This window comes from Tarenaya hassleriana, unplaced genomic scaffold (genome assembly GCF_000463585.1).
Source record: "Tarenaya hassleriana unplaced genomic scaffold, ASM46358v1 Cleome7, whole genome shotgun sequence".
NCBI lineage: Eukaryota > Viridiplantae > Streptophyta > Magnoliopsida > Brassicales > Cleomaceae > Tarenaya > Tarenaya hassleriana.
Genome location: NW_010969548.1, coordinates 671,588 through 691,104, shown reverse-complemented (window position 1 = coordinate 691,104; position 19,517 = coordinate 671,588). Strand labels below are relative to the sequence as shown.

The window sequence follows — 19,517 nt, the reverse complement described above, 5'->3', positions numbered from 1 at the left end:
AGAGAGATGAACGATGATCAGTCTGTGCAAGGCTTAAAAAGATACCGGTTTATAGTTGAACGTCGTTCAGGACACCTCGTAGTATATTAAAAAATAAAGAATGTAAACAGTAGCTTTCGTCATTTCACCATGGATTAATTTCCACATTAACTAATAACTCATTTAATTCTTTGAAGTGATCACGTTTAGAAATTTAAGGCCAATGTGATTTAGGACCGATGTATATTTACTAAATTCGAGATATGCATCATTCATTTGATAATAATAATAATAATAATTTTAGGATATGTTTAACAAAAACAATTGTTTTACTTTTGAGTCCTATGTGTCAAAAATGTATCGTAGTATGACTTTTCTTACAAACGGATATATATTTATATTTTGAAATATGGATGTAAAACGGGCTGCATTTGTGATTTTTTTTTTTTGGGAATCAGAAAAATTATGGCTCGACCAAAATCTTTTCATGGTTGAAATCCTGGCTCGGCCCATTTGCACCCCCTGATTGGAAGGGCTTTATGGTTGATATTATAATATCTGAATTAAGTTTAATATAAAAATATATATATATATATATATTTTATATATATAAAAAAATCTGATTTGAATATTAAAATAATTAAAAAAAATCGAAATTTGTAATGGTAAATTGGTAATCTAGTTTAGTGTTTTGAAACGCAGACGCGAGGGGAATCGTAGCTCTGCGTTTCTAACGCTAAGGTGTTTTTGCGTTTGCAGAAAATTTATTTCATATTCCCTTCCTCCTGTCAGTCACCGCCGCCGTCGGTCTTTGTCATCCTCTCTCACTCGCCTAAGCATTATTGGAGAAGAGAGAGAGAAGTATGGAAGATGGAGGGAGAAAAGCTCGAGAAGTGGTGGTTTCAGCTCTGCAATTCGCTTGCTCCGACGATGTCTCCGACAATCTGGCCACTGCCGAACGGTTCGTCTCTCTCCCGGCACGAATCCCCTTGTTTCAGCATCTTTGTTGCTCCTTGTCTCTGTCTCCGAAATTTTGATTTCTGCAACAAAAAAAAAAACATTTCTGTAGCCTGCTCGGCGATGTTAGGCAGTTGATTTTGTCTGTTTTTGGACATCGAATCACAATTTTCCTGTAATCGTTTGGTTTTCGTACTCGATCTTGGCTACGTTGAACTCTCTAAGATCGAAATCAGATACCTAATACAGGGTTTGCTTAGTATTCTCTGTCTGAATATGTTCGGTGTCTGAGAAGATGCTCGTTTGCGTATACAGGCTTGTTAGAGAGGCACACGCAAAGGGGGCGAATATCGCTCTTATTCAGGTAATTGTTGCGTGATTAAGAGTACTGTCACTGACTTCAATTCTGAACGACATAGCTACACTTTACTAGTTTGGGTTCTAATAGTTAGTTCAAGTGACCCATTTCGTTGTCATCTGTGTTTTTTGTTCTGTCATAAAGTCTGCGTTTTCTCAACGCACAAGGAAAAGGAAAGAGCCAAGACACTTGTTTGTAGGTATGGGCGAGCAAGCTGTATACGTTGCTACCTCAACCTAGTTGTAGTGTATTTGATTTATAGAATCTCGTGACTGTCTTATGCTGTCTCTCCAGTATTTAAGTATGGACAGAATGCTCGGTCTGAATATGAATCGGGGGGTTCTTCATCACTGGCGTCCGATTGATGTTACCTGTTTCCGGACATTAGGGTTTGTGATTGATGTTGCCTGGCTCAATGAAAGGAGGTGTTGTGTTTGGTTTCTACATTAAGTTTACATTCTTACATCCATGTGTTGTCAATACAGGAGCTTTTCGAGGGATATTACTTTTGTCAAGCTCAAAGAGAGGACTTCTTTCGACGAGCCAAGCCTTACAAGGACCATCCCACAATTGCAAGGTTGAATTACTTCATCAACTGTCCTGTTCATCTTGACACATCTGTCTCGCTATGCCTTAAGTGTCGTTGCGTACTTTCACCAATTTAGAGAGTGGGATTTTGAGATTTATCAAGTGTCCTAACGTTGTTTCACGATATCTTTTACATGTAATGCTTCACAGGATGCAGACGCTTGCAAAGGAGTTGAGCATGGTGATACCAGTTAGCTTCTTCGAAAAAGCAAACAATGCTTATTTCAATTCGATAGCCGTAATTGATGCTGATGGAACTGACCTGGGACTTTATAGGAAGTCTCATATTCCCGATGGACCTGGTGAGTCACCTTTGGAGTTGGAAATAACTGGAATTTATGCTAGCTTTATCTTTTACTTTTGTATTTTTTAACTTTCAGGCTATCAGGAGAAGTTTTACTTCAATCCCGGGGACACTGGCTTCAAGGTGAATGTGACAGAGAAGAATGTTAAATTGCAACATATCTATTGTCAGTCATGTTTTTTACTACAAAGTTTTGATAACGACTCCTTGATCTGGACAGGTCTTCCAGACGAAGTTTGCGAAAATCGGAGTAGGTAAGATGTTCTATTCAAACGTCTATAATTTCATATAGCAGTTCTCTGTTACGCATAATATCGCAAGTTGATGGCATGAAAACCAAAGCGTGTGGTGCATTGTCGGTTTAGCTATATGCTGGGATCAGTGGTTTCCCGAGGCAGCTCGAGCAATGGTTCTTCAGGGTGCGGAAATATTGTTTTATCCCACCGCCATTGGTTCCGAGCCGCAAGACTCTGGCCTTGATTCTCGTGATCACTGGAAGAGAGTGATGCAGGGGCATGCTGGAGCTAACGTGGTAAGCTATTGTTAGTTCTACTACTTTGGTTATGGATATGGTTGTGGACTGACTCCATTAAACAAGTCGTTTAACAATTAAGTTTTGTGATGGTTATCTAACAAGTTGAGGAATATGCCGGGTTTCAGGTGCCCTTAGTAGCTTCAAATCGCGTAGGTAAAGAAACAATTGAAACAGAGCACGGGCTCAGTCAGATCACTTTCTACGGGAATTCTTTCATAGCAGGTACCGACATTTAACAGAATTTTAGGTTATACCATTGACTTTGAAATTTTAAATGCAGATTGATTCATCTTCCATACGAGCTAACATATTTCCCATCGCTGGGTTATGACAGGACCAACAGGCGAGATTGTAGCCGAGGCCGATGACAAAGAGGAAGCTGTTCTTGTGGCGCAATTCGATCTCGACAAGATCAAGTACAAGAGGAGTAGTTGGGGAGTATTCCGGGATCGCCGTCCTGATTTATACAAGGTGCTTCTGACTTTGGACGGCAATCTATAGTTTCATGCTGCTGTTTGCTAAAGTATTGAGGTAAAAAAAAAACTATGCCTCAGTCACTTTTGAATAACTATTGTTGTTTCAGCTTTAACAGTCCAATAATAAAGAACCCATAACGGATTTCCCTTGGTTTCCCATTCTTAATGCATACAATTCAAGAATTCTCTGTGGCTATATCGTCTTCTCCGGAGAGAGTTATCAGTAGTATTAGGGTTTGGGTTTAGGGAGTGAGTGTACACTAAGGCGTTTAAACAGCATGTTGAGTTCTTGCAAAACAACATTGGATTTTGTGAGGAAAAACACTTGTAGATTGTCTCTTACTCTGTCCCTGAAGAGAATTTGATGCAGAAAGAGTTACAAGAAAAAGCAACGAAGGCACATTTTGCCAAGGACATGGAATTGGAATCCTTCGACATAATCCAGGTTCGTCTCTCGATCGGTTTCTTTACTTTCACGCTTCTCTTCGTTCTCCCTTGCTTGTTTCCCGATTCCCATCCTCGGTTTCGTCTCTGTATTGCTCTTGAAACTTCTCATCATCATCCATCTGAACAAAACTGAGCCTTAACCGTCCACCTTCCCTGCTAGCTCGCAAAACCTCGTGTGTCGGAACCCAAGTCTCGATCAGCACGAACCTCCCGTCTTCTATGTACCTCTCGAACCGAACACACGGCCTCCCGCTTGTCACTGACTTCAATTCTGAACGACATAGCTACACTTTACTAGTTTGGGTTCTAATAGTTAGTTCAAGTGACCCATTTCGTTGTCATCTGTGTTTTTTGTTCTGTCATAAAGTCTGCGTTTTCTCAACGCACAAGGAAAAGGAAAGAGCCAAGACACTTGTTTGTAGGTATGGGCGAGCAAGCTGTATACGTTGCTACCTCAACCTAGTTGTAGTGTATTTGATTTATAGAATCTCGTGACTGTCTTATGCTGTCTCTCCAGTATTTAAGTATGGACAGAATGCTCGGTCTGAATATGAATCGGGGGGTTCTTCATCACTGGCGTCCGATTGATGTTACCTGTTTCCGGACATTAGGGTTTGTGATTGATGTTGCCTGGCTCAATGAAAGGAGGTGTTGTGTTTGGTTTCTACATTAAGTTTACATTCTTACATCCATGTGTTGTCAATACAGGAGCTTTTCGAGGGATATTACTTTTGTCAAGCTCAAAGAGAGGACTTCTTTCGACGAGCCAAGCCTTACAAGGACCATCCCACAATTGCAAGGTTGAATTACTTCATCAACTGTCCTGTTCATCTTGACACATCTGTCTCGCTATGCCTTAAGTGTCGTTGCGTACTTTCACCAATTTAGAGAGTGGGATTTTGAGATTTATCAAGTGTCCTAACGTTGTTTCACGATATCTTTTACATGTAATGCTTCACAGGATGCAGACGCTTGCAAAGGAGTTGAGCATGGTGATACCAGTTAGCTTCTTCGAAAAAGCAAACAATGTTGTTATGTGCTCTGCTTCGTCAGAGCTCTCGGAGCCGAGCCCCTCCGTGCAGAACTGTAACCTGCCCCGACCCTTTTGCACGTGGTGAAGAGACTGTGGTGAAGAGAGATCCTCCGTGAAACACCGAAACGAGGATTCGATGAGAGAAGAAAGGGTTTCCCTTCAATATCCTCTGCTCATGAACCGATCGAAGCTTTCAATATTCGGTTGAAGATCCTTGTGAAAACTCCACGGAGCAAAGGCCCTCGGGATTCCACAGCTTCCCATACTCCTTATGTTTGCATGTAACATCTCAGGATATTGGAGGGAAATACTTCCTTCCCTTATCGAATTCTTCATTTTGGTGTCTCTCGAAAAATTTTTATATCTCTTCTCGCAACATTTTACTATTGAAGATACTTAAGATTGAGTGAGTCAACCGATAAAAGATATAGTGAAGATATTCAAATTTGAGTGGCTCGGTAAAGGATAGAGCAAAATTCCTTTCCAATCTAGATGTTATAATCTATTTATACTTAGAACATTACAAATGAAGAAACTAACTATCTAATCTATTTTAACGAGTCACACCATAAGATTCGGTCTTATTAAAACAACTTCTATCGTTAGATCCAAATAAACAAACCATCTTTGTAAAAACATAAAAAAAAATATATCATATATATTAGATCATTTATACATTTCAAGTCTGAATTTTAAAAGTATTTTTTAAGAATAAATTAATATCTTAAAGATATTTTCAATTTAAATAACAATATGTATAAATTAATAGGAAATATATATTTTTAATGTTTTTATAAAAATAAATATTTATGTGGATTTGCAGTTTAGAATTTGTTACGATATATTTTAAAATTATAGGTGTTTTTAATATTTTTCTTATATTTTTTTAATGACATTGAAGATGAAGAAAGGCTTCTACAACATAAAAATATTCAACTTTACTTATAAAACAAAGAGGGGTATATATATATATATATATGTATGTATATGTGAGCTCTAACCTTATCAGAGCTTATATAGGTTCGGTTGGAAAACAAAGACATAGGACCCATGGGCGCCATCGGAAAAACACCCTTTACGGCTAAATACTTTTGATTTGTTGGACGTGTAATTAAATATTTTCAGTTTTATTATTTCCATACCTACTTTAGATATTAAATAAAAAAGTTATAATTTTGTATTTTAATTCAAAGATGCCGCATTTTTTTTAAGAAATTAGAGGATAACGCTTTACTTAATGGTGCGCTAATTACTTTATCATATTTTATTTTTCTAAATGTGGTGTGGAATTTTCAAAAGTGACACCTATATTAAAAACCAAAAGTGATTGACAAATGGCGTATAAATTTAAATTAAACAACGATAAGAAACGTTTTCGGCCATTTTTTGTCCTCTTCAAGGACATTGCTAAAATTAACATGTGGTAAAAATAAGAAAATGTAGTGGCAAGTTGATTAGCACTCCAAGTAGATACTAATATAAGGTTTTATGGTCGCACCATATAACGATACCATTAATTATTTATTTCAATAAATATTTGTATTTGTTGGTCGGACCGTCGGCCCTTGCATCAATACACAAATGGCTTTTGTCATTGTGTGTTGTTACAACTTACAATACTGAAAACTTATTTAAACGGATTTAAACGGTTGATCTGAAAATATATAATCAATGGGAGAAATTTTCTCGTGCTCTATTATAAAATAAATAAACAACAAATAATTATATATATATATATATATATATATTTAAAATTAAGTATATTAAATCAAACCAAACCGACCTTAATCAAACCTAATATGTCTGCATTACCAAACTAGTTTTTAGACATTTCATTACGCGCACTTACACTACGTCCGTGTTGATCCAATCTTACGAAAACCGGAACCCCGAAAGAAAAAAAAACCAAACCCTAAAACATAAACATCAAACCTGCCCAAACCGACAATCCCAAGAAACCGACAGAACCGGATCCCGGTTTGAGACTCTGACCGGTAGAACTATGTCCTCGGCGGTGGGACCCCGCCGCATAAACTGGAATCACTCCGCCACGGCCGCCACGGCCGCCGAATCCTCTCCCACGACCGCCTCCGCCTCCGCCACGGGCTCCGCCGCCTCTCCTGACGACCGCCGTGATTTCACGTGTTTTACCGGCAAACCCATCGCCGTCGATCTCCGCCGGAGCCGGGAGGTTGGGACCGCCGGAGGCCGCGTGTAAGGGTCGTGAGCGAACGGTGAGGAAGTGAAGGAAGAGCAGAAAGTACAAAATCATCAGTGCTTTTTTCAAACCCATTGCTTTCTTGTGATTTTAGGCACCGCTGTCTTTCTACCTATTTATAACTTGAAATCAAGACGTGTTTTTAATTTCTGCATATATATATATATATATATATATATATTGTATGCGTATGTTGGGTCCATATTTATTTTTGAATAATAAGATTTCCAATTACGCGGTCCAAGTGGTTGCCAAGAAATATTTCAGAAATTGCCCAGAAACAGCTTTTTAGCAGTTTTCCTTTTCTTTTCTTTTTTTTGGTAAAAGCTTTTCGGCAGTTTTCATGTTTTGGAAGTTGATAATGTCGTCATAACTAACACTGTTAATGTTATATTTCAATAATGGTTATTATAGTTCCATGGAAATTTCGAAGAAGGATAAGACCAAACCCCTTTATTTATTTATTAATTTATCCAAAAAAACCTCATTATCTATGTGCAGGTGTCATCATTGCATACTTTGCATATATAAAAGGAGACGAGTATAAAATAATAATAATATATATATTATTTTACAATTATGTCAATGGACAGGACACTCAATAGCATAATATGTTTTATTGCTCAACATTAAAATGAATTCACAAAGAAAATGTAGAGATCGTAATTAATTATTGGTCTAGAAAACTATTTTCATATAGAATTTTTAAAAATTCAAATAAATTGTTGGACCATTTCCATGGGTCTATAAAATTTCAGCATGTGGAGGTGGGTCCCAATGCAATGTAATGCAATAGGGAAAGCAACAATATTAAGGATGAAATTTTTAAAAAAAAAAGAAACATAAAATAATAAAAAAGCTTGTGATACACATAAAATTGTCAGATTTGACTCGAGCAAAAAAAAAATAAAAGTCAAGTTTGACTCGGACGAACGACAGGTGGCAAATATGGCAATTTATGGCTTTGGAATGTTTAGTGATTGGGCCTAATTTAGTCAGCCCAAAGCCTTTTCCAAGCCCAATCATATACCCAATTTTCGGGTTAATTTGGTGAGTTCTATTCCTATCCAATAAATATTAATGGTATTATGAGACCATTTTTTTTTATAATCCGGTATTCTTTACCAAGATTCAACTAATTATGGAGTCATAAATTAATCATATACTTTGAATTATACGTTTTTTCACCAAATTTAAATTTGAAATAGGGACGGAATAAACGATTTACTCTTCCTTTTCACCGGTTAAACATTCAACTCTTTTTATTTTATTTTGGCTGGGATGAGTTTTGACCTTGAATGGTAGGAGTTTTTGGAGTTTTAGAATCCAAAAACCAAAAAAAAAAATCATTCAAGTTTTTACAAAATTACTTTTCCTAAAAACTTGGAAAGTCATTTTAGGGAAAAAAATCAATGAAAAACCAAAAGCTACTTTTTTTTAGTTTTCAAATATTATAAAATCTAAAAGCTAAAAACCAAAAACTAAAAACCAAAATCCAAAAACTAAAACAAAAAATCCAAAATAAAAACTATCTCCATTCAAGGCTTTATTTTGGATTTTTCGTTTTAGTTTTTGGATTTTGGTTTTTAATTTTTGGTTTTTGGTTTTTGGATTCTATAATATTTGAAAACTAAAAAGAGGTAGCTTTTGATTTTTCTTTGATTTTTCCACTAAAATAGTTTTCCAAGTTTTTAGGAAAAACAATTTGTGAAAACTTGAATGATAATTTTTTTGGTTTTTGGATTGTAAAAACTCTAAAAACTCCAACGGCCTTTATAAAATCTTTGTTTTTTCTCGGTAACTTCATCCAGAGACTATTGTAAACTCTCATTTCAAATCAAAACTGATGAGACGTCATATCTTAATGGACCCTATATTGTTTTCGTCTGATTATGGTATTAATTAACGTATTTTACAAAGAGATGAAAATGTCGTATGCAATAAAATTAGTGTACAACAAATATATAATAATTCTTCTTAATCTTTCTAACGATTTCGAATGGTGAATGTGGTATAGTATTAGTAGTCATGGGGTTTTCATATTCTTACGCCATTTTCATATTGTCCTCCGTCTGAATTTGGGGGTATATATACCAATTAAAAATGGATCCGGAATCCGAAAAAAAAAGAAAAGAACAAATATTTTTTATTATTGAAATTTGCTAAAACATTGCCTTTGAATATGAAGAACTTAAATAATATTACTTTTTCTATTACATATATATATATATATATATTTGGAGTAACAATAACTTCCAGACATAAAGAAAACGTTGAAGACAAAAACTGTTTGTAGAACCAATATTATATTAAAAATAAATAAATAATCGTCTAATTTCACTAGAACATATTTCATATCTATAATTTCTATGATATTAAATTTTGTGCAATATCATATTTTATATGTAGTTTAGATTTTCTTAATATTAAGAGTTTATTATATATACATATAGGGCGATTTTTTTTCAACAATAAACAATAGTATTACGTTAATTAGCCATAATTAAACTTAATTATACTCAAATCCACACATACACATGATCCTATTAGTTAAGCCAAAATGTTTCGATTATTAATTAAGTGATTAATCAATAATCCCATCAAAAAATTAAGTATTGATGTGTTGTCGTGTTTAGTGAGAATAAAGAAGGGACAAGGGTGTTCCCCTGCATGTGGGGTACCTAATATTCCTTCTTCCATCAAATTAGCCTTTTTTTTATTTATTATTTTTCAAATTTCATTAAGAAATGGTAAATTTTTTAAATATATTTATATTTAGTAGTTTTCAAGAGGGTATATGAATTTCTTTGCTCTTGTCTAAGACGAGAGGGTTACAAATATGATATTTATTTGAATACTAGGAAATCGGTTTAGTCCGGTTTATTGATTCTCCATTTCTCTTAATAAAAGACCACGTGTTTAATATTTTTGAATTGGAAGAGGAAATTTGCTTCAATATCCCTTCTTCGTTCTTTCTCTGCAATGGAAACCGCTTATGATTCGAGAGTTCAAAATCCTTTTACGATTATTTTTTTTTAAAATTCGATTTCTGAATCTTCCGGATGATTTTCTGAGAAAGAATATTTAGAAACTAAGGTTTGCTTTAGTTTCTAAAAATGTGATATTCCATGAGGTTGATTTTCATTTCAAAAACTTTGGGTTTCTTTCCAAATCAATGATTCTATTCCATATTCACCCAATTCAAGATAATCATATGCTCTTCGAATAATTCGATCAATATAAGTGAAAAATATTGCGATCTTTAATGTTTTATTGATATTTTTAGAGTGTTTTTTTTTTAATTTTAGTTTCAATATTTGTCACCAAATTATAGCATGATAGAAAATACAATTTTTTGGAATATTAGTTTTGGAATAAGCCAATATCGAAACAACTACATATTAGTATATATAGATATAGATATATAAATCTAAACTTGGGTGGCATAGTGTTAATAGAACATGCAAAACATGCTTTTATCCCGTGTTTAAATTCAAACGTGGAGAGAGACACTTTTCACCTGCACTTTTCCGATTCTCTGGAATATATAAATGGTATAAAGATGGGATGAATTTCTGAATTATTAAAAAAATATATAGATATAGCCGGCCAAAAAGATTATAATAAATGCACAAAGCGTCACCCGTTTGACCTAGAGAAAACGATATATATACATGTACATATATGCATATATATATATATATATATATAAGGGCACATAGATATATATGTACATGTATATTTTTCTGGAGGACCATAAGGACAATAAAAGGCCATACTTGTCAACGACGGGGCATAATTACGGTTCAACTCTGTTTTAATTAAAAAGAAAAAAGATTAATAACAACCCATACCCAGGACATAAAAAAAACACAAGTTACTTTTCATATTTAATAAATTTAATAAAAACACCAATTAATTTTCATATTTAATAAATTTAAAAAAAAAAAACAATGTCACGGGATCAATGCTGTGCCTAATATTTGACAGAATATAAAAGCCATACAAGAACCCACTAACAAAACAGTACTTCATCTCCATCATGTCTTCGTCTCGATCACAACCCATGTCTTCTTCTTCTTCTGTTTGGTTACTTCAATACGTGAAGCTCCAATTCTTCACCCGAATTCGCGGTATCTTGATGAAAAACAGAGCAACACCCAGAAAACGAACCCTTCCGCCCTCCTCGCCGGAAAAATCAAGAATCACCCACCAAGATTCCGACCAAGCCTCGCCGGAGACCGCGGAGAGGAAATCGGAGGGTGGTAATGAAGAAGAAACCGTCATGTTGCAGAGGACGGTGAAGAAGCTTCACTTCGGGAGCTGGGACGAGAAGGAAGCCGCCGCCGGAGAAATCGAGAGGCTCGCCGGAGAAGACGGGAAGACTCGGCGGCTAATGGCGGAGCTCGGCGTCATTCAGGTTCTTGTTTCCATGGCAGCGACGGAGGTCGCCGGCCACCGGAGAGCCGCCGTGAGGGCTCTTATTCAGCTTGCTCATGGAACTTACACGTAAGTTCTGTCTAAATGGTTTGCCTAAATATCGTATTAGAATTGAATGAAAATATACAAAATTTGGAATACGAAGCACCTTAACTATTTAATATTTATGATTTTCATGATATAGAGAATTAATTTAAAAGACCAAATAGAAGTAAAACAGGGATTTGAAAGACATTTTTTCTTGATGCATGACAATTAAAACTAAGTATTCAGTTTGTCATTTTCTTGAATATCATTTACATGTTCGTTTTTCTATTAAAAAATTGTGTATAAAATCATCAACTTAAGTGAAAAAAATGGAAATTATTAAAAGCTAGGCTTGAAAGATTTATACATTTCTTGGAATATCATCATTTTAGATTAAGACGTTTTGGATTTGGTTCACGGTCAACATGAAATGATATTGTTAGGCCTTATCCCATTCATTGCGTTTTTGAAAAATTGGGACTATGCCTTTTGGAACCATGCCGCTTGAATTTTCTAAGAAATATAGATTTAGTGGGCAGAGCATGGTTATTTAATTTTAGTTTGTTCAAGAAATTAATATTCAAATATATGAATATATACAAAGTCATCTAGTCGGACGATTTTGACTTTAGGTGCAATTCCTCATATCATTATTAGCACAAATAATTGAAATAAGCGAATATATAGTGGATCCCACGGGGAGGTCCACTTTGACTCTTGAAGAATGGAGGACGTTTCACTCTCTCACGTGGCCTTCTTTGTCTATTATATTTTGTTAGGGAATATTTCGATCTATGCAATAAGTTAGATATCGCATTTTCACATTTTTTCATTTGTACGTATATTTTTTGTAGAAAAATGTGCACGTATATACTTTGTATACCATCTAGTACGGATGGGTAACGTAATATTCTCTAATGCCGTGTTTATTTTTACTTCTATAAACATATTATGATTGAGTTAATTAGCATTTAAATTAACACTAATAATTAAATGTAATGAACATATACTCCGAGTAGGACAGCAATTAAAATAAAACTCTTCATGTTTATTAGTAATAAATAACGTTACGGATTACAATGGACTTCTAATTTAATTACCAAAAATAAATATTTAATTTAATGACAACCAAGATTTTCCGAGTAGGACAGATTAGTGGGGAGAGAGACAAATCCCGTTAGTTCGTCAACCATTTCTGTCTCTTGCTAAATGTCCACTTCTTTTCTGACCAATCAGATCATGGTAAAGTTGGAGATCAGATTCCATATACCTACATATGCGTGTGTATACATATGAATATATAATTATAATCATCAGATTTTATAAAAATGTATTATTGTGTTGACTTTCAACGTAGACCCGAAATCTTAGAATCTCGTTGACATATTTAGTCATATACAGCTAAATTAATTGTTTTTTTGGTTAGGTCGCATTTTTACATTCGCATGTGTGCATCTATATAAATATGAATTTTTTTTGGTTGAAATATAAATATGAATTTTATCATATAATACCATTTATTTGATTTGTATATATGCCATACGCAACTGAGCATATGCGCGATGCATCGACAATCTTAAGACACAATCTAGCAATGCTCGTACGAGAATTAATATAAATGTAGAGGATCTAAAACTAACATATATATATATATATATATATATATGCGCGTATACAGCAGGTTAGCTATTTTATTTTGGAGTTTTCCATTGACTTGAAGTCTTATGACGTGTGATCCAACCGCTCTACCAGAACTTCGTTAAAATCCCAATTTGTCGGATTACTTCCAAAGTTTTGTCAAATTAAGAGATACACACACACGCACATATATATATATATATAGATATAAAGGAAGAAGAAAAGCTAGGGTTTAGTTGCTTCCCTCCTAACTATGATTCGGCTTCTTTTCTCCTACTCCAGGAACAAGACGCTGATGGTGAATGCTGGAATATGTTCGAAACTGCCGGAAAACGTCGAAGCCCTCGACCAATCATCGAGGCACGAATTCGCAGAGCTTCTGCATTTGTTGTCATCTCTAGCGAATGCACATTTCCCTGTCGATTCATCAGAGATTCTACCGTTTCTGATCCAAACTATGAACTCGGATTCTACGGATATCAAGACCAAGGAGACATGCCTAGCAACCTTAAACAACCTCTCTCCCGTGCTGGACAATGCAGGACCTTTGGTCTCAAACGGAGGGGTACAAACTCTACTGCGCTTGATGTCCGAAAAAGATTTGTCGGAGAAGGCTTTGGCGACTTTAGGCCAACTGGCTGTGACCCAGATGGGAAAAAAGGCAATGGAAGATAGCTTACTTGTCCCCGAAAGTCTCATCGAGATTCTGACATGGGAAGATAAACCGAAATGCCAAGAATACTCGGCTTATATCTTGATGGTATTGGCTCACCAGAGTTGGAGCCAACGCGAAAAAATGGCAAAGGCAGGGATCGTGCCGGTGCTTGTCGAGGTTAGTCTACTTGGAAGTCCTCTGGCTCAGAAGAGAGCGGTGAAATTGTTGCAGTGGTTCAAGGACGAGAGACATGTACGGATGGGTCCGCATTCGGGTCCACAAACTGGTCGGGTCAGCCCTGGAATGGGGTCACCGATGAGTCAGAGATCGGCTCAAGAAGGTAAGATGATGATGAAGAATCTGGTGAAGGAGAGTTTGCGTAAGAACATGGAGATGATAACAAGAAGAGCAAATGTAGATATGGAGAGTCAAGCTTCAAGGCTCAAGTCTTTGATCATTAGTACAAGATCTAAGAGCTTGCCTTATTGATTTTTCTTTCTTTTTTATTTATTGTGAATCAAAATTAAATAAAAGTAAATGTAAAGTGAATCTCTCCAAAGCCTTATGATTTGACTTGGGTTCTATATGTATCTCTACAAATTAAGGCATGGGTTGCCACGATTATTTGAATCACGTTTGCCTTTGGTTAAGTTTATGTAGATTAAATTAATTTTGAGTTAAATTTAATTTGAGATCATTTATCCAAAATAAATCTGATCAAATCTAAAATTAATTCATAATCCAATTTCTAGAACTTTTATTATATATATAAAATATCTAGATATTTAGTTAAAAAATCTAGATAATTATAATAAAATTTATATATTAAATTAGACTATATATTAGAATATTTTATTCAAAATTTATATAAATACTTATAATCAAATGAATATAAATATTTTTCTTGTTTTTCTTTCACATTATTTGAATATATTTATTTAGTCTGTTAAAATAAATCATAAAATGTTATTCCACAATTCTTGATAGTGAATTGCAGATAAAAATTTAATATTAAAGTTTGTTTTATGTTTTTAAAATGTGGCCATCGTTTCTCTTTCTTTTAGAAAGTAAATAAACTTTCATTATTTTTATGCAACAAAAAAGGGTATATTAAGGAGTATCAATCAGTTAGAGGAAATATAGATATTTAGTGATGAAAAGTTTTATGTACTTTATGGTCGAATACATCTTTTGTACAATATCAACCATTACAATTATTTTTTTTAAGGTATCAAAATACCCCTACGAGGGAAAGAATTCAATCTTTCTTTTTCTTTTAAAAAATTATATTTTAGTTTCTTCCCTTTTTTTCTTCTACTTGTCCTTGTTTGTATTTTTTTCCTTTTTTTTTAACAATTTTCTTCTTTTGTATATTCTTTTGCATTCTTAAAATATTTGATTTTATTCTTATTAATATTGTATATATATTTTCCCATCTTCTCAAGTATTCCCATAATTTTCTTTTCCATTTTAAACAATATATCGAAATGTTGCTAATTTGATTTTCTTGTATTATGAAGAGTAATGTACGAAGGATATAGACAAAGATGTAAAAGCAAATCTATCTTTGACAGATTTTATGCAATCAGATCCATTATATATTAATTGACTATTAACTTCTTCTACATTTCTTTTTTTTTTCCTCTCGTGAATTTTTATTTTCCACCTTTTTTTTTATAATCAATTTTCCACCTTTCATTCCATTCTCTTGATTTTACACAAAGATACGTGAGAATGGATGAAACACATCTCTATATAAACACAACATTCTCATACTGTAATTAATTACAAATTACCCTAAGAACATGGACTCGTCAATGGTTCTAATTCTGATCCTAACCATCCTTGTGAGCTCCACAATCTCTACAGCCACCTCTCGTCGAAATGGCGCGGCCGAATCGTCGTCAATCATAGCGAAGCACGAGCAATGGATGGCTACATATGGCCATGTTTACGCAGACGAATCCGAGAAACAGATAAGGTTCGAGATCTTCAAGAAGAACTTAGAGTTCATCGAGAACTTCAACAGAAACGGGAATGCAACGTACAAGTTGGGCATTAACCAGTTCTCTGATATGACCGACGAGGAATTTCGTTCCACTTTCACGGGACTAAGACTGTCCGATGAGATCATAAATGGAACATCTTTGCCGGGACCTGATGAAACGAATACGCTAAGGTATGTGAATGTGAGTGAAGCAGATAATCTTCCCGAGAACGTGGACTGGAGGACACAAGGGGCTGTGACCCCTGTCAAGAACCAGGGACAATGCGGTAATTTAGTCTGCTCTAACCAGAATACGATGTTTACTAATTGCATTTTTTCAGAGAAATTATTACATTAGATCATGGAATTATTACATTAGATCAAGCTAGTTGACTCCACCGAATTAAATACATCCAAAACATTAGGAGCTTGTTGGGCGTTCGCGGCTGTAGGGGCGGTGGAAGGACTGACAAAGATCGCAACAGGCAATCTCGTATCTTTGTCCGAACAACAACTCGTAGACTGTGATACATATCAGAAAGGTTGTCGATCCGGATTCCCGGATAGAGCGTTGCAATACATAATCAAGAACGGCATTGCTTCCGATAAAGACTACCCTTACAGCGCATCGCAGCAATCGTGCCGATCTAACGTTCCACCCGCCGCAAGAATCAGATGGTACGTGGTCATTCAGAACAACGAGAAGGAGCTGATGAAGGTGGTGGCGAGACAACCGGTCGGAGTGAACATAGATCCGTCGTTTAGGGGTTACTCGAGCGGAGTGTACGATGGGCCGTGCGGGACGACACTGAGCCACTCGGTCACGATCGTAGGGTATGGGACGAGCCAGACAGAGGGGAAGTATTGGTTGGTGAAGAACTCGTGGGGGGAAGGATGGGGCGAGAAAGGTTACATGAAGATCAGAAGAGACGTGGGCGCTCCTGAGGGTAAGTGTGGTTTGGCAATATATGCATTTTATCCGACAACTGAAGTAGTTTAGTTGAAGTCTAAGTGAAGATAAATGTTTTAAATGTTTATTTGATTATGAATCTAACGAATTTAAGACAATTCAAATATGTCATATTAACAAACGATGGATGGTTCGATCGATTCGCTCGTGTTTAGGTTGATAAAAACAGACGAGGTTTTTGCTTCTCATTTTCAATGAATTGTACAAATGTGAAAAATAAGAAAGGAAAAAAATAGAAAATTCATACTTTTTTTTGTATGTTATGAATTAAAAAAATGATTACAAGAAGAAGATATGATTAGAAATGATTGTTTTTATTAGGGTTAGTCCCACGAAAAAATCTAAACTTGTTAACGTGTTTCATATAAAACTCTGAATTTGCAGTATTCTACAAAAAAAAAACCCTGAATTTGGTATAAATTTCCACAAAAATTATAAATTTACAATTTTCTTCCATATAAAACTTTTGACTTGTTCGAGCAAATTTTGATGGCGTGGCACGAACGAATTACTGACATGGCGCTGACTGAGTTGACACGTCAACGTCACGTCATAATTTTAAAAATTAATGTAAATTTATACATTTGATTAAAATATGTAAATTTATACATTTGATTCAAATATATTTATATATGTGTAAATTTATATATTTGATTAAAATATTTGTATATTTAAAATTTCAAATTATAAACTTAATAGATATACAAATATATATATATATATATATAGATATTTGATTAAAAAAATATATGTATGTATGTATATATAGGTATATGTATATATATTTATATATTTAAAATTTTCAATTATAAACTTAATATATATACAGATATATATGTATATATATTTGACCAAAAATTAGAAATTTATATTTTAATTTTAAAAATGATGATGTGGCGTTGACGTATCTACTCAATCAGCGCCATGTCAGCAATCCGTCGTGCCACGCCAATTAAATTTTTGGTCGAACAAGTCAAAGATTTTATATGGAAGAAAATGATAAGTTTATAATTTTTGTTGAAAATTTTACCAAATTTAGGATTTTTATGGAAAATTACAAGTTTAGGGTATTATATGAAATATTTAAACAAGTTTTGGACTTTTTTGGGATTAACCAGTTTTTATTATGAATTAGATTAAAATAAATAGAATAAAACTAAGATATATTTATAAAGAATTGTGTAAAATTATTTGTTAATCCTTTATTCCAATCTATTCATATTAAACCATCGAATTTTCGGTTTATATAAGAAATAGCGTCAACAAATAATTCATATAATTTTAATAAGAGAAAATTATATTAAAAAACCTGTATTTTTCTCTAGTTGTAATTTTATCCTATATTTTTTTTTCTATTAAACTCTATATTTACTATATTTAGCAATAAATATTTACATTTTAAAAAAATTAAAAAATAAAATTCTAAATACAAAACTGACTTTTCAAAGATGATGTCATCATCAATTATCTAATATTTAATAATATTAAATAATAAAATAATAAAGTATTAAAAATTTATAATAATACTAATAAAAATAAAATAATAAAATTATATATACATATATATATACGCATATATATACATACATATATATAACACATATATATATATATATTAAATAATACATGTGTATGTATATATATGTAGTTTTCATTATTTGATTTTATTCTTATTAACATTATAATAATTTTTAATAACTTTTTGTTATGTTTATTATTTAATATTATTAAATATTAGATAATCGATGATATTTTATGTGATTAGTATGAAATTGTTGGCACAAAATCAATTTTTGTGTTTAGGGTTGTATTTACCATTTTTTTTAAATATAGATATTTTATTATTAAATATAATAAATATTGAGTTTAATAAAATAAAAAATATAAAGTTAAAATTGCAAAATCAGAAATTTTCTCAATAAATAAATAGGAACGAATAGACTGAAACGGTGACGTTTGGGTACGGGAACCGTGACTCGCTGGTACGAACGTTGACCGAGGAAATGAAGGAGCCGTTATCCACGTTGGGAGCCATGCATGGGCAATGCGGTAATTTCTAGTATCTAAACCCTTTCGATTAAAGTTTTTTTTTCCTTTTTTTTTTCATTTGACTCAATTTTTTTTCTATATTTTGTTTTAAATCTTTAACTTTCAAATCGAGTTGAAACCGTCTGATTTAATCCGATTAAACCTAAAGCCTGATTTGAATTCAATCCGAAAATCCGATTTTTTTTCAGAGCTATAAATTTAAACCCGAGTCCGATCATTTTTTGGATACAGATCGGATTTTGAGTATGGGACCAAAACCCTAATTTGAAGTTAGCTAAACGATAAATTCTTAATCAAATTTAATAACGGCTCAATTAATGTAACTAGGTCCACTAGGATAGTGTAAGTTTAGATATCCAAAATTTTGAGACATTCAACTCCGAAACCAAGTCCTTTGTTAATGAACGTGTACCCAAAAATTGGAAATCCGATTAACATAATCGATTTATTGATTTAGTTGGTGAGTGCTAACCAACTTAATTACGGAACAAAATGTGTATAATGATAAATTACATTCCACTTGATACAATCAATAATAGTAATTGAATATTCTCTTTACAGAAAAAGAAAAATATTTTACCAAAGAAAAACGGGGAATTAATTGACTTACAAAAACAAACAAATTAAACGATATGTCCATAACATTTAAAATCTATAATAACAAAACCAGATAGCTTGTACTGAGAAAGACGGACAACAACGTTAGACCAATGTAATTAACGCTGCAACCACCGCTACTATCTCCGCCGCCATCTTCCCCGCCGCCGCCGCCATCCCGGTCTCTCTTCCTTTTTCCTGAAGAATTGCCTCCTTTTCCTCCACGGGATCCGATTCCACCGCTACGGCTGCCGCCCCC

General features: G+C 33.9%; 4 protein-coding genes across 4 annotated transcripts; 3 read left to right on the top strand and 1 right to left on the bottom strand.

Annotated features, from left to right (window-relative positions):
- The first annotated feature begins 761 nt into the window (after nucleotides 1–761).
- Nucleotides 762–3,356, top strand: LOC104800525 (N-carbamoylputrescine amidase-like). Its single transcript, XM_010523345.2, has 9 exons — nucleotides 762–940; nucleotides 1,252–1,300; nucleotides 1,780–1,871; nucleotides 2,033–2,184; nucleotides 2,263–2,309; nucleotides 2,407–2,440; nucleotides 2,552–2,718; nucleotides 2,847–2,943; nucleotides 3,056–3,356. Exons 1-9 carry the CDS (start codon nucleotides 843–845, stop codon nucleotides 3,220–3,222), a joined length of 903 nt encoding a protein of 300 aa, XP_010521647.1. The 5' UTR covers nucleotides 762–842; the 3' UTR covers nucleotides 3,223–3,356.
- Nucleotides 3,357–6,418: 3,062 nt separating this feature from the next.
- LOC104800524 (cold shock domain-containing protein 4-like) lies at nucleotides 6,419–7,019 on the bottom strand. Its single transcript, XM_010523344.2, has one exon. The coding sequence runs from the start codon at nucleotides 6,968–6,970 to the stop codon at nucleotides 6,590–6,592; it is 381 nt and encodes a 126-aa protein (XP_010521646.1). The 5' UTR covers nucleotides 6,971–7,019; the 3' UTR covers nucleotides 6,419–6,589.
- A 3,817-nt stretch (nucleotides 7,020–10,836) lies between these two features.
- Nucleotides 10,837–14,245, top strand: LOC104800523 (U-box domain-containing protein 6). Its single transcript, XM_010523343.2, has 2 exons — nucleotides 10,837–11,404; nucleotides 13,283–14,245. Exons 1-2 carry the CDS (start codon nucleotides 10,938–10,940, stop codon nucleotides 14,142–14,144), a joined length of 1,329 nt encoding a protein of 442 aa, XP_010521645.1. The 5' UTR covers nucleotides 10,837–10,937; the 3' UTR covers nucleotides 14,145–14,245.
- A 1,227-nt stretch (nucleotides 14,246–15,472) lies between these two features.
- Nucleotides 15,473–16,642, top strand: LOC104801511 (ervatamin-B-like). The gene is made up of 2 exons (XM_010524821.1): nucleotides 15,473–15,929; nucleotides 16,068–16,642. Exons 1-2 carry the CDS (start codon nucleotides 15,473–15,475, stop codon nucleotides 16,640–16,642), a joined length of 1,032 nt encoding a protein of 343 aa, XP_010523123.1.
- Nucleotides 16,643–19,517: the final 2,875 nt, after the last annotated feature.